Source organism: Trifolium pratense, linkage group LG1 (genome assembly GCF_020283565.1).
Source record: "Trifolium pratense cultivar HEN17-A07 linkage group LG1, ARS_RC_1.1, whole genome shotgun sequence".
Taxonomy (NCBI): Eukaryota; Viridiplantae; Streptophyta; class Magnoliopsida; order Fabales; family Fabaceae; genus Trifolium; species Trifolium pratense.
In genome coordinates, this window is record NC_060059.1 from 14,158,711 (window position 1) to 14,172,667 (window position 13,957).

General features: G+C 35.4%; 1 protein-coding gene across 1 annotated transcript; it reads left to right on the forward strand.

Annotated features, from left to right (window-relative positions):
* Positions 1–838: 838 nt before the first annotated feature.
* LOC123903114 (PITH domain-containing protein At3g04780) lies at positions 839–4,778 on the forward strand. The gene is made up of 8 exons (XM_045953005.1): positions 839–966; positions 1,072–1,158; positions 1,260–1,383; positions 2,633–2,681; positions 2,764–2,821; positions 2,944–2,990; positions 3,091–3,168; positions 4,444–4,778. Exons 1-8 carry the CDS (start codon positions 925–927, stop codon positions 4,490–4,492), a joined length of 534 nt encoding a protein of 177 aa, XP_045808961.1. The 5' UTR covers positions 839–924; the 3' UTR covers positions 4,493–4,778.
* The last annotated feature ends 9,179 nt before the right edge of the window (positions 4,779–13,957 follow it).

Here is a 13,957-nt window from a genome sequence, read left to right on the forward strand (position 1 = left end):
TATTAGAGTTAGGATTAGCGTTAAATCAGGGTTACATGGAGACTTTATAACTTTTATATATATAAAGATAAAAATACTATGCACTATACATTATTAATACCAAAAGTGTTAGGTCGGTCATTTTAATTGGGGTTTGAATCTCAGCTCTTCCAATTTTATCATTTCGTCTATGTATAAAAATAATCAGATTTAATATTTCTGGAAGTAAAAGAAGTGGTCGGAATGACCAGGGAGTATCACGTCTACCCTATTTTTAGTTTGAATTAGTCTTAATTATAAGATAGAATTAATTAGATATGTATAATGTATGGTATAAGTATGTATGTAACAGCCAACCTATCATTTTTTTAGTATTCTGATCATCTCAATGCATTTTTATCTTCTATTATTTACATTCTCATTATGCTAGAACTAGCAGGCAGATAGGATGCGTTCCACACTTGTCTGTGTTTAATTGTCTATTATATAAATTTATGTTAAAAAATAAATAAAAAAAGACATGTCTTATGTTATCGTGAGTTTGTTTATAAAAGATATTTGCTGCTCAAACAAATAAAAAATGTCTTATGCTACGGTGAGTTTCTTAATAAAATATTTTTTATGCTAAAACAAATTCAAGGGTATTGTTAGTTAGTATTATGCAAAGTCTACATAAAAAATATAAATGTATAAAAAAATATATAAATACCAAAAAAATATCTTTCTCATAAAGAAAAATATAGAGCATCTATTTACTCATCTTTCTTTTTTAAATTTTTTTTTTATTCGTACGTCGTCGTTTTATATTATAAACAATATTTCACTTTTTTTTTCAATTTTCAATCTCTCTCTCTATATATATTTGCCCTTAATTTATTGATTGATTCTCTTCCCCCTTCTTTCTCCTTTCTCTCAATTATCGCACAAATCGTATCAGCAGCAACAATGTCTGGAGAATCAGCCACCACCGCTATTCACAAGGGTCAAGTATGATTCAAACTCTATTTAATCATAATCATAATCATCTTTTCTAATTCGATTTAACTCTCTAACCTAGTTACTAATCTTTTTCCTTTTTTGTTTGTTAATCAGGTTGATCTCTTAGACTTCATTGATTGGACTAGTGTTGAATGTCTCAATCAAAGCACCACTCATTCACTCCCCAATGCTATCAAACAGGTTCGTTCTCTTTCAGTTCGGAATCAAAAACAAACCCTATTTATTTGATTAGCTGTGATTTTATCTTAATTAGTGTAATTTTTTTTATTAATTTAAATTAGGGTTATAGAGAAGATGAAGGTTTGCATCTTGAAAGTGATGCTGATGAACAGCTTTTGCTTTATATTCCATTCACTCAAGTTATTAAACTTTATTCCATTGCTTTCAAAGGTCCTGAAGATGAAGGTAAAAATCACATGATTATATTATTGTTTTTAAAATTTAAATATTTGATTATTGTCACCACTTTCCTCCAATAAGATTGCACAAATAAGATCCACTTGTATATTGTATGGTGTTGGAATGTTGGTTGTTGGAAATTGGAATTAAGAAATTGACAAAGTATTCATGGCATTGTGAATTGTTGATTGTTTTAGTCTAATGTTTACTTCTTGTTAGCAAATATTTTAAATTAGTTGATAAAGTTGAATACTTAAAATCAAATTGATCTTTGAAAAATTACTTTCGAAAAGGTAACATATGACTAAAATGGCTGGAAATGTATATTTTTTCGGACGTTTTTTGTTGTTGAATTCTTACACATTTTGTCTCGTGATGAGCGTTCTATAACCAACATCGCTTTGCCCAGTGGAGTTACCTGCCCTGGGACTCGGGGGGGGGGGGGGGGGGGGGGGGGGTCGACCTAGTGCTCCTAGGATCGAATTCTTGCGAGTTAAAAAATGTGTTGGCCAGCCTTTACTTGGTCCTCAAGTGAGCGGATATGAGTCCTACGTTGTCAGCGTGGGGACACTCTGTGGGTAGCCAATGATGGTCATATGATGAGCGTTCTATTGGAAATATTTTTCGATTTCAAATTAGTTTTCACTTTATAATGTCAAGACATTATTTATTATATTTCCAATAATAACCCAATTTATCAAATAGTCTATCCTCCTAATTAGGCATGACAAAGATATCCATATATGCGGCTATCCGCGGATAAAATCTGCCACGGGCACCGGGTGGGTACCTTAATGGATACCTGCGGGTAAAATAAATCGATATTATATTTATCCAGCTGGGCAAGCACGTGTATCATACTATGGACGTGCCCATGGATACCCATTGACATCCCTACTTGTAATTAGTTCAATAATATTACTTTCAACCACTCTAGTTATGTGATAGTTTACTCTTTTATAACAATATTTTAGTCTTCTTAAGAAATGCGCACTACCTTAAAAAATATTTATAATGAGATGGAGGAAGTAATTTCAAAGATTAACCTGATAGCACCCTACAACTTGAGGGACCAAAATAAGGTTTTCTGTCCTTTTGTTACGCAACGTGCACTCTTGCAGTCCATTTTAGAATTTAGATATGCTTAACATGATTTTTCAGTTACATATATGATCTTCACCAATTTATTACTGCACTTTTTTTTTGTTGGTTTCTGTTAACATGATTATAATTGGAGTACAATGTTGTTCGTTAGGCCCCAAGACAGTGAAGCTCTTTTCCAACAAGGAGCACATGGGATTCAGGTATAGCTTTGCTCTCATAGCATTTATGTCATGCGATTCATTTGGTTTCTGATTGTTTATTAACGATTTAATAAAATTTCAGTAATGTCAATGACTATCCACCAAGTGATACAGTAGTTTTATCCCCAGAGCACCTCCAGGTAGTTGCTCCATATGTCTTCTCCCAAGTCCATTAACTATGCTCAAAATCAATTGTTGACATCTTTTTCTATCATATTTGTAATATCTGACATCTCAATTATCTAATTTATTCTCTTTATAGGGGAAACCGGTTCTTTTAAAGTATGTCAAATTTCAAAATGTTCGTAGGTATGTCATTTTTGGTATTTCCTACTTTCATAAAGTGCCTTCCATTTTTATCATCCAATTGGTGGGAGTAGCTGCTAATTCATGTTAATTACTCGACCAGCTTGACAATATTTATTGAGGATAACCAAACTGGTTCTGAGATCACAAAAGTTCAGAAGATTCAGCTGATCGGATCAACGTAAGTTTTAAACTTAGTTATGTTATGTCTCCTTTCTCTGCTACAACTGTGTGTTTCCGTGCTGTGAAGAAAGAATTATTAAACCATTTAACACTTGCATTGGGGTTTCATTAGTCTATGTTCATTCTACCAACTAAAATTATTTGACTTAATATGACAATGATGTTATGCATTTTTTGGGGGGCGCAAGATAAGGTGGATATATGAATGAATTACTTAGTAGGGAAAACCTTCATTGTTCTTTTCTTTGAACAGAAAAAACAATTTTATTAGAAGAGTGAGAGAAGTACAATGAGTACTAAACCCACCAACTAGGGAAAAGTACAAGGAACCTTCATTGTTGTTGTTGTTTACCACTTTATTCTATTTTTTTAACATCAAACAAGATTTTTATTAATGAAAGTCGAAATAAGTACAATACTCATCCCACCCAAGGACAAAAAAGTAACAGAAGCCACCCCATCTAACCAGCCCAATTGAACAAAAGCTATCTTAGAATGCAATCCAGTGGATTTGAAAAACAGGCATAAAATAAACTTGGAGGTTTTCCCTCTAGCAGAAGAAACAATAAGAAGAGGCTATAGGACTGGTTTATTCTTTTTGTTTTTCTGGCTGCAACGTGATCTACAAATTGTTGTGTCACAGTGTTTAACGGATTACGATATTGGAATATGTATTTAATTGTCTTAAATGTGTGCCACACTTTCCTTTTTCTGTGGGCAAGGAGGGGGTTGGGAAAAACTATTAATGATATTATTCTATGTTGAGTCTTTCTTTAATACAATTTTCGGCCCCCCTATTCCGTATCATTAACAGTTTTGGTCCCTCTTTTAATTTCACAATTTTGGTGTCTTAATTTTTAAAATGTCTGCCATTTTCTTCACGTATGCATTTGAGACTGAATTTTGATGTGCCAAGTGAGATGCTTATGTAGCAACTTAGTTGTTGACATGGAAATCAGTGAAGTCGAAATCCATATGCAAAGTGTCTTGCATCAAATTTGGTTGCTTTTATGAAATAGATTAACGCATATTTTGATGATGTGGAAATAAGTTAAGTGAAAATTCATCTAAATAGTAACACATAAGTATCTCACTTTTCACATCATTAAAATGCAGCTCCAAATGCATAGATGTGGAATATTTACAAATGTTTTGAAAATTGGAGGCAAAATTGTGGACTTTGAAATGGGGAACGATAATCATTAATCAGATTAAATATTGATAAAATGTAAAAACCAAATTATTAACACAGAATTCTGATACTTTGATGCAGAGTTGAAACAACAGACATGAAGGGTTTGAAGAAGATTGAGGATCATTGACCTCGTTAAAGTATTGAGTCAAGTTTCCTCCGCATCTACTCTTACAAATTTTGATTGGAAGTTTTATATTCAGCTTCATGAATAATGGTTTATGACTTCTAAAATCTATAATTTTTCGTAAGAGATTGATGCTCAGTATATCTGCTTGGTTGTGACAATTTATGTGATAGGAAGTAACATTCAAGCTGCATGGCTGTTTATTTTCTTTTTTACATGTTTGGGAAATATGTAAAAAATTGAGATTAGAATTACCTTGAATGACTGAATATTGGAAGGTTTTGGACCACATTGAGGGTGTCATATAATTCAGTTTTACTATTATAGGGGATTTTAGAATTAGATCATCTACCTGCACCAAAAGGTGATAGCTGTTTCTTTTTTCTTTTTATTTTTGCATAGAGACAACACCCGGTTTGCAGAAAGCGAAAATCTAATTAGAGACAGAGACCACCCTGAATAGTAAATGACCACTATCTTTGTCTGTGGACATTCCTAATCACAACCATAGACATGCTATTTAAAAAACGTAAGAATTCTTAGAATAGTTTCCATTGCACCTAGAGTTGCCAATTTTTTTGACGTGGTTTTGTTGCCCCTGCAAAACTGCTGAAGTAGTTGCTTGCAATGGGGGCACCAACTATTTTTGAGGTGTGCAGGTCCTGTCAAATTTTGGGGTATCAATATTTATTTTTATTTTTATGGAAGCAAACTTAATTCATTCAAAATAATATTTTCAGGTGAACAATAATCATAAACACGGGGAATCAATAAATTTTATTAATATTTTTGTAATGAATTAAAAAAGAGCACGCGTTGAGGCTTGAGGGCCTATAGTCAAAATTCATAGAAGACAACATTTTCTACCCACAAAATAAGAAAATATAGACTCGAGATGAGGACACAATATTTTGTTTTACGATAGGAGGGACTCGAAAGGCTAATCCGTGAAAGCCGAAAACATAATTCTAGTACCAATAGATCAAGTCGAGGTAGTAGACCAAAATCGTCTATCAACGTCCTCCACTTACTCCACTAGGTTGGCTAGAGCCTTGTTACTATAGTTCGCGCTATTGAGATCATCGTTGATTGGGAGAGAGAAAGCTTTTGCGCTTGGGATCCTGAGCCAACGACATTCTTTTTTAAAAGACGTATAGGCAATTCTTTATTATGATCATATGGATCGCTTTTCGTGACTTTTAGCAGTCTAACCAGTTTCTTATTTTAGGGAACCGAGAATCCTTCTTTTGATCCCCTCGAGCCACTTTACTTCCTTACTGCCGTTGCAATTTCAACTTTAATTTTTATTACAATTACATTTTTCTTTAAATAAATACTAGTTGGGATGTTCACTTGGCTATCCCCAGTGAAAAGTGCACCGGATGGAATTCATTCTCATGGTCGAATCGAATCCATTTAACTCTGTTGTTTTTAGGGGTAATCAGCTCGTCTTATTCATTGATCAAGAGGCCTTTTATAGGCAAAGTACAATAGCTTGCAGTCCAAGCCAACCAGTTGGCTGTGCAAGCCTGCAGGCAAGGCAAGGCAGGCCAGGCTTAGGCGCGCGCGCACATCTGCAGGCCAGCAGGCATGGCTTAGGCTTAGGCTGCAGCCAATTTCTTATCATACAAGCTAACCATTCCTAACATACCCTCCCTTAATTGAACACATACAAATACAGAAAAAACACAAAACAAATGTTCAATGTATCAAGCTATTAACATCACACATGCCTAAGCCCTCCCTTAATTTGCAAAAGGACTCCAGCTTCAAAGGCTTAGTGAGCAGATCAGCTAACTGCTCTTCACTCCTGCAGTGAACCAACTCAATAGTTCCATCCTTAGTGAGGTCTCTAAGGAAATGAAATCTAACATCAATGTGCTTTGATCTTCCATGCATAATAGGATTCTTTGAAAGCTTAATTGAGGAGCTGTTGTCACAATAGATCAAAATGCACTCTGATTGCTTCATCTTCAAGTAATTCAGCACATTCTTCAACCAAATTCCTTGACAGGCACAGGCTGCAGCTGAGACATACTCTGCTTCAGTGGTTGACAAAGTCACAATTGGTTGTTTTTTAGAGGACCAAGAAATAGCACTACCTCCCAACATGAACACAAAACCTGTAGTGCTCTTCCTATCATCTAAATCACCAGCATAATCTGAGTCACACCACCCTTTCAAACACAAATCAGACTTGGAATTAGACTTGTACAGAATTCCAAATCCTAAAGTACCTTTCAGATATCTCATAATTCTCTTCACAGCAGTCACATGCATCTCAGTTGGCCTTTCCATGAACCTTGCCACCAAACATACTGAATAGGCCAAGTCAGGCCTTGTGGCTAGTAGATACATTAGACACCCTATCATTTGCTTATAGACAGTTGCATCTGTCCCTTGCTCAGTTTCATCTTTAACTAGCTTGCAACCAGGAACTATAGGGCTATTCACTTGATTACAATGTTCCATTCCAAACCTAGACAAGATTTCTGCTGCATATTTCTGCTGAGTGATGAAAATTCCATTGCTATCTTGATTAACTTCCACACCAAGAAAGAATCTCATTTTTCCCAAATCTGTCATAGCAAACCTTTTCTTCATAGATGACTTAAATTCATCCATCAATTTTTGATTGTTTCCAGTGTAGATCAAATCATCTACATACAAACTCACCAACAAAATCTCATTCTTCATACCATATTTGACAAATAAGGTATGCTCATATGGACATTTCTCAAATTTCTCTGCACTGAAGTAAGACTCAATTTTGCTGTACCAAGCCCTTGGAGCTTGCTTCAATCCATACAAGGCCTTCTTCAATCTATACACCATGGACTTATCCTTGCTGATATACCCTAATGGCTGACTCACATAGATGTTCTCAGTCAATTCACCATGTAAGAAAGCAGATTTAACATCTAATTGAAAAATCTTCCATCCATTATTAGCTGCAAATGCTAGAATGGATCTGATAGTGTCCCATCTTGCAACTGGTGCAAAGACTTCATGATAGTCTATGCCATGCTTCTGTGTGTATCCCTTAGCCACCAATCTTGCTTTGTACTTATCAATTTCTCCCTTCTCATTATACTTTGTCTTATATATCCACTTCACACCAATGGAGTTACAGCCAGCTGGTAGAGTAGTGAGCTCCCAGGTATCATTATTCTTGATTGACTCCATTTCAACATCCATTGCCTGTCTCCAAACTTCATGTTTCACTGCTTCATTGTAAGTAATTGGATCATTGTTAGTGTTAATCACTGCAAGATTGTGCAGTTCCAACTCATCTTCATCAATTTCTGCAGCTTGACCAGTTACATAGTCATTCAATCTAACAGATGGTTTTCTTATCCTTGGGCCAAGAGGAGAACTTCTCTCAGCTTCACTATCACTAGATGTTTCATTTACCACATTTTCATTGTTGATAGCTGTAGCTTGTTCATTAGTATCAACTGGATTCTCAGCAATACTTCCATCTGCTGACTCAATCTCTTCCCAGTCATTGTCATTTCTAGCTGGTTTCTTTGGCTTATTCCAATTCCAGCTCTTTGATTCTTCAAAGATCACATCTCTACTGATTATGATTTTATTTTCAATAGGGTCATAAAGCTTATATGCTTTAGACTCTTCACTAACACCAAGCAAAACACACTTTTTGCTCTTGTCATCTAACTTCTTTCTTTGACTGTCATGAATATGCACATGAGCCACACATCCAAAAACTTTAAAATGATGCACAGATGACTTCCTTCCACTCCATGCTTCCTCTGGTGTCATATCTTTCACACTAAGTGTAGGACTCCTGTTCATCACATAAGTTGCCCATTTAATTGCCTCAGGCCAAAATCTCTTTGGGACACTTCTTGCATGAATCATACTTCTGACAATGTTCAGCAATGTTCTATTTTTCCTCTCAGATACTCCATTTTGCTGTGGAGTATAAGCTGCAGTCAGTTGCCTTTTAATCCCTTCCTTACTGCAGAAGTCACTAAAGGCATTAGAGGTATATTCACCACCTCTATCTGTCCTAAGACATTGTATAGCACATTTAGCTTCTTTCTCAACAAGGGCCTTAAAAGATTTAAAACAGTCAAGAGCAAGAGATTTTTCTTTTAACACATATATCCAGGTTTTTCTGCTGAAATCATCTGTGAATGTGATGAAGTACCTGCTTCCTCCATTTGATTGAGGAGTAATAGGGCCACAAATGTCTGAATGGATCAGTTCTAATCTTGCAGATGCTCTCCAATTGGCTTGTTTTGGAATAGAGTCTCTGGATTGCTTACCAGCCAAGCAATCAACACAATTATCTTCTCTTTCTTCAAGGTCTGGTAGTCCCTTCACCATCTGTTTCTTGGATAGAGTATTCAATCCCTTGAAGTGCAAGTGACCATACCTTCCATGCCACAACACAGTTGATTCTTGCTTTGCAGACATCAAACATCTAGGGTTGATAACAGTTGCAGAAATCACATACATTCTATTGCTAGACATAGCAGTAGTGAACAGCAAACCCTTTTCTTCATGATAAATCTTGCAAGAATCATCTTTAAAGATAACTGTGACTCTCTTTTGCTGCAATTGTCCTATGCTAATGAGATTGGTTTTCAATCCAGGGACAAAGTACACATTGGTAATGACTTGAACTAGATCATTAATCTTTAACCTCACACTACCTTTTCCCATCACAGCCATTCTTGAATCATCACCAAGTTTGACTGAATCTCTATAACTATCATCAAAATCAATGAACCAATCTTGATGACCTATCATGTGATTACTACACCCAGAATCAAGATACCATGGTTCAATTGCATTAACTTTTGATTCTTGATTAGTTCTAGACATAAGCAGCATTTCTTCTACACTATTGTATTCAGCATAGTGAACATTACCTTCTTACTCAGGGCATTCACTCTGATAGTGTCCAAGCTTGTGGCATTTGAAGCATTCAACAAACTCTTTGTTTTGCCTTCCTCTGCCACGACCTCTACCACCATTGTTTCTTCCTCTCCCTCTACCAGCTCCTTTATCAGGATTGGAGATTTTCAAAGCTTGTTCATCTGTAATTTCAGTCTGTCTCTTCATCCTTTGTTCTTGCACAATCAAACTACTCTGCAAGCTATCAATGGACATAGCTGTAACATCATTTGATTCCTCTATGGAGCAAACCACATAATTGAATTTTGAAGACATAGATCGCAAGATCTTTTCAACAACTTCAACTTCTTGCAGAGTTTGGCCCTGTGCACTCATGCGATTTGCAATAGCAAGAGTTCTTGAAAAATACTGTTCTACGGATTCATTATCCTTCATTTCAAGAACTTCAAATTCACGTTTCAATGCTTGCAGGTGAGCACGTTTCACCTTCGTGGATCCTTGGTACTTGCGTTTCATAGCATCCCAAATGTCTTTGGATGTGGTGCGAACAAGAATCGTTTCCATAATGGAACGATCAATAGATTGAAAGAGGTAGTTCTTTACCTTCAAGTCTTTCAATTTGAGCGCTTCAATTGCTTGCAATTGTTAAGCTGTAGCATCAGGTGGCGCCGCCGTAATGCCTGGTTCAATTAAGCCCCAAAGTTCCTTCGATCGAATGAGATTCTCCATTAGCATAGCCCAATGCTTGTAATAGCCATCAAATTTAGGAACTTTTGTGTGATTGTACTTCGTTTCTTCCGCCATTGATGAAAAGAAGAAGCTTCAGATGAGGAAGAAAGAAGAAGAATCGTAACAGAAAACGGTTGCAAAAGTGGTTGTAACTGATTTTGGTTAGAAATTGCAATTTCTCTCTCCTCAGGTCCCTAGAGTAGAGAACCTGATACCAATTGTTGTTTTTAGGGGTAATCAGCTCGTCTTATTCATTGATCAAGAGGCCTTTTATAGGCAAAGTACAATAGCTTGCAGTCCAAGCCAACCAGTTGGCTGTGCAAGCCTGCAGGCAAGGCAAGGCAGGCCAGGCTTAGGCGCGCGCGCACATCTGCAGGCCAGCAGGCATGGCTTAGGCTTAGGCTGCAGCCAATTTCTTATCATACAAGCTAACCATTCCTAACAAACTCAGTCTATACACTTAGTTGAGTAAAATTTGTTGTCCAACTAAGCTAAAAACTGTATTCAAGGCAATAAATATCATGTTGAATAGGAAAGGCATTTTTTTTTACAATGGAAAGGCATTAAATATCGTGTTGAATAGGAAAGTCCAAAGCTGAAAAGCAAGTGAATTTCTTTTCACGCCTATGTGCTTCTCTCACGTCCCCTGTGTTCCATTTTTTTCTCATTATTTAAGTAGCAGACGTTGTAAAAATGAGGAAATTGGGAAAATACAGTTTGTTACTTAACTTGCGACAACCAGAAGAGGGAGTGGAAGACATGACAAAATAACCCATACCCAACCCGCCTTGTCCCGATTTTGACGGATAAAAACTAAATTGACTGGGTTTGAGTTCGGGTTTTCCACGATATTAAAAGACATGGATGGGGCGGATAATAATGGGGACATTGATACTCATCTTGAGCCCGTCCCCGAACCCACCCCACTTGTATAATTACATTTTACCTCTCTTAAATTATAAACACTCAAAGAAAGTCTTAAATTATATACATATGTTTTGTTTCAAAATAAAGTTATATTCATATGTTTATGTTTATTTTTAAGTTGAGTATTAAATAAAGTTATTTTTCTATTTATATTTGTTATTTTAAAAAAATTATATTGTCAAAAAAAAAAATAGTTTTCAAATTTTACCCTGTTGTGAATTCGTCTAAAATCACACAAATGAAAAACTTTATGTGTGGAGCAAATTGATCAAGCAACCAAATATAAAGCGGACAGAGATAATAGTAATAATCCAAAGTAAAGCAAAATAACAAATTTGATATAGTATTTCCCAAGGATGATTCGCCCAACCCCCATAATACCCTTTTGTTTCTCTCTAATCCTAGCCTTTGTGGCGGCAAATCATAATCTTTTTTCCTTTCACTCTTTTCTCTCTTATTTTTCTATGAATGAAACAACTCCTATTTATAGAAAAATATAAACCTTAAAAATATGAGCAAATCTGTTTTAAAATAAAACAGAATCTCAAAAAAAATAAATTTATACACACCATGCTGGCCCGTAGCGCCAACCTCCCACGCATGGACGCAACCAGGCAGAACCGAGCCCAGCTCTGCTCGACTGGGTGCAAGTATCCCACGCTTGGGCGTAAACTGACAGAAGCTCCACAAAACATGATTTTCTGCTTTTCAAGTAAATCCTTCACATACCCTTTTTTTTTAATAAAAATAATAATCAAACTTAACCAAGTTCATAGGGAAGCGAGACAAAATGGAAATACCCGAACCCCAAACTTTATGGGTTTGAGTTTGAGAAAGGTAAAATCTGCCTCAGATCCGCCTCATTGCCAACAAATTTCAAAATATCATTTTTAGTCATAAAATTTCAAAATATCGTTTTTGGTCTTTATAAATTTTTTTCTTCTAGTATTTTTTTCTTGTCAACAAATTTAGTCTCTAATAAGGCAATTCATGTGTACCATTTAAATTTGTGAATAATTTTATGTAGGTATATTTAAAACATTATAAACATATCTTCCCTCTTGTCAAAAAAAAAAAAATCTCTTCCCAAAAAAAAAAAAGAATTTAAAAGGAATATACTAAGTATAACTTTTTTTAAATGTCAAAAGTTTAGAAATGTTGTAAATTGCTTTGAAAACGAGGAAGACAGCAAAAATTACTAGTTTGGCGCCTCGGGCGAAAAAAAATGGTGCCTCAGGCGAAAATATCAGTAGAGCAGGAGCTGACTTGCTATTTTTCCGCCCCGGGCGAAAATTCCTGTGCCCCGGGCGAAATTTGCGCCCCAGGCGAAAAAAGCTGCGCCCCGGGCGGAAAACTGCGCAGTAATATATATATGTGTCACGTTTTCCGATATTTGCAAGGTGATTTTAGGGTTTCTAAAGCCAACAAAAGACTAGAGTTTATTAGAGAACTTCTCTTGGACATACTCTAGGGTTGAGGATTGATTCATCACCTTGGAAACACTTGTTGATTGAAATCTCTTGGTCACGAGAAGAGATTTGGGAAAAGGGTAGAATTAAGGTTGAAGTCTAATTCTTGCAACTATTGTATTGAATCTCGTTGTAATCAAGTTTTCTATCAATAGTGGAACAGAGAGTCTCTCTTCCCCAGAGTAGGTCGGTTTTGACTGAACTGAGTAAACAATTTCATAGTGTCTTTTATCGTTTTATTGTGTTTTTGCTTTTGTGTTTAATTGCTCATCCATTTGTTGATTTGGTTGCTTCAATTCATTTGTCCCACACACTAAGTATTATTGGTGTGGTTTTCGATCCGAATTCACAACAAGAAAACCAAAATAACATTAGATGTAGACCTAGAAACAAACTTTGTCTACTCATTTTGCAAAGAGACTTATATCATATTCATAGCATATATAGAGTGTGTATCTATAAATACTTGGTAACATTTGAATAAAGCATCCATGTATTTATAGGGCTAAAAGTCAAAGAAAAATTTGATGTAGATTAAAAAAAAAAAATTAGTAAAATTTTATAGAAACTTACATATTTTAATTTCCCTACCCTATGTACAGTATAGCACAAGGTTAATATATGTTGTCGCAGCATATACTTCCTTTTCTTGAGAAAAGTTTAGAAAATTTTGCATGTGTTAGTTTTCTTGATTTTAATCCTTTTCTTTAGATTGTGTGAACCTTATGTTACAATGAACGATCAAATCCGTGCAAGTTGCAAATGAATGGTCCCCTATATCACTTACTGTTCCCATAATCTATTTTTTGTTTGTTCTAACTGATACCTACCTTACATACAACACAGACAATATGAGTATATAGAGAAAAAGAAAAAGATGAAATTCTCCAACCGCAGTTTCATAAGATATATAGAAATTCTCACTAGTGTGTCTGCATGTGGTGGTGTGAGCGTGATATTATTTAAACTTAAATTCGTTTCAACAATATTATAGGACCACATGCATACATCTTGATCTTTCATTCTCCTTGTTTAACTTTTCAATTTTCTAATTCTTTATGGTTCCCCTTCCCTAATTCAATTATAAAGTTGCCGACATAGCCCATGGACAATAGCTACGGTCGTGATTAATGGCTAATCTCTTCATCCATTTTTTAAATTTATATATATTTATGTTAATCTTTTGGTTCTCAAGGAAAGAGTTTGGTAATCTAAAAAATTAATTCTAGCTAAACATTTTTATTTTTTAAATTAAACTCGAGTTCTCTCAAATAATTTATTCTAAGAGGGAGTTTATTAATCACTTGTGCTAGTTGTTGTAACTTGTAAAAACCTTTAGACTTTTCAAAGATCGGTCGAGGTGGCTTAGCGAAGGTGATGCAACCACGCCTATACTTTTCACTTGCATGTTAAAAATCTAGGGCAAATTAAATCTATTTTGGCGCTCCGAGTTAAG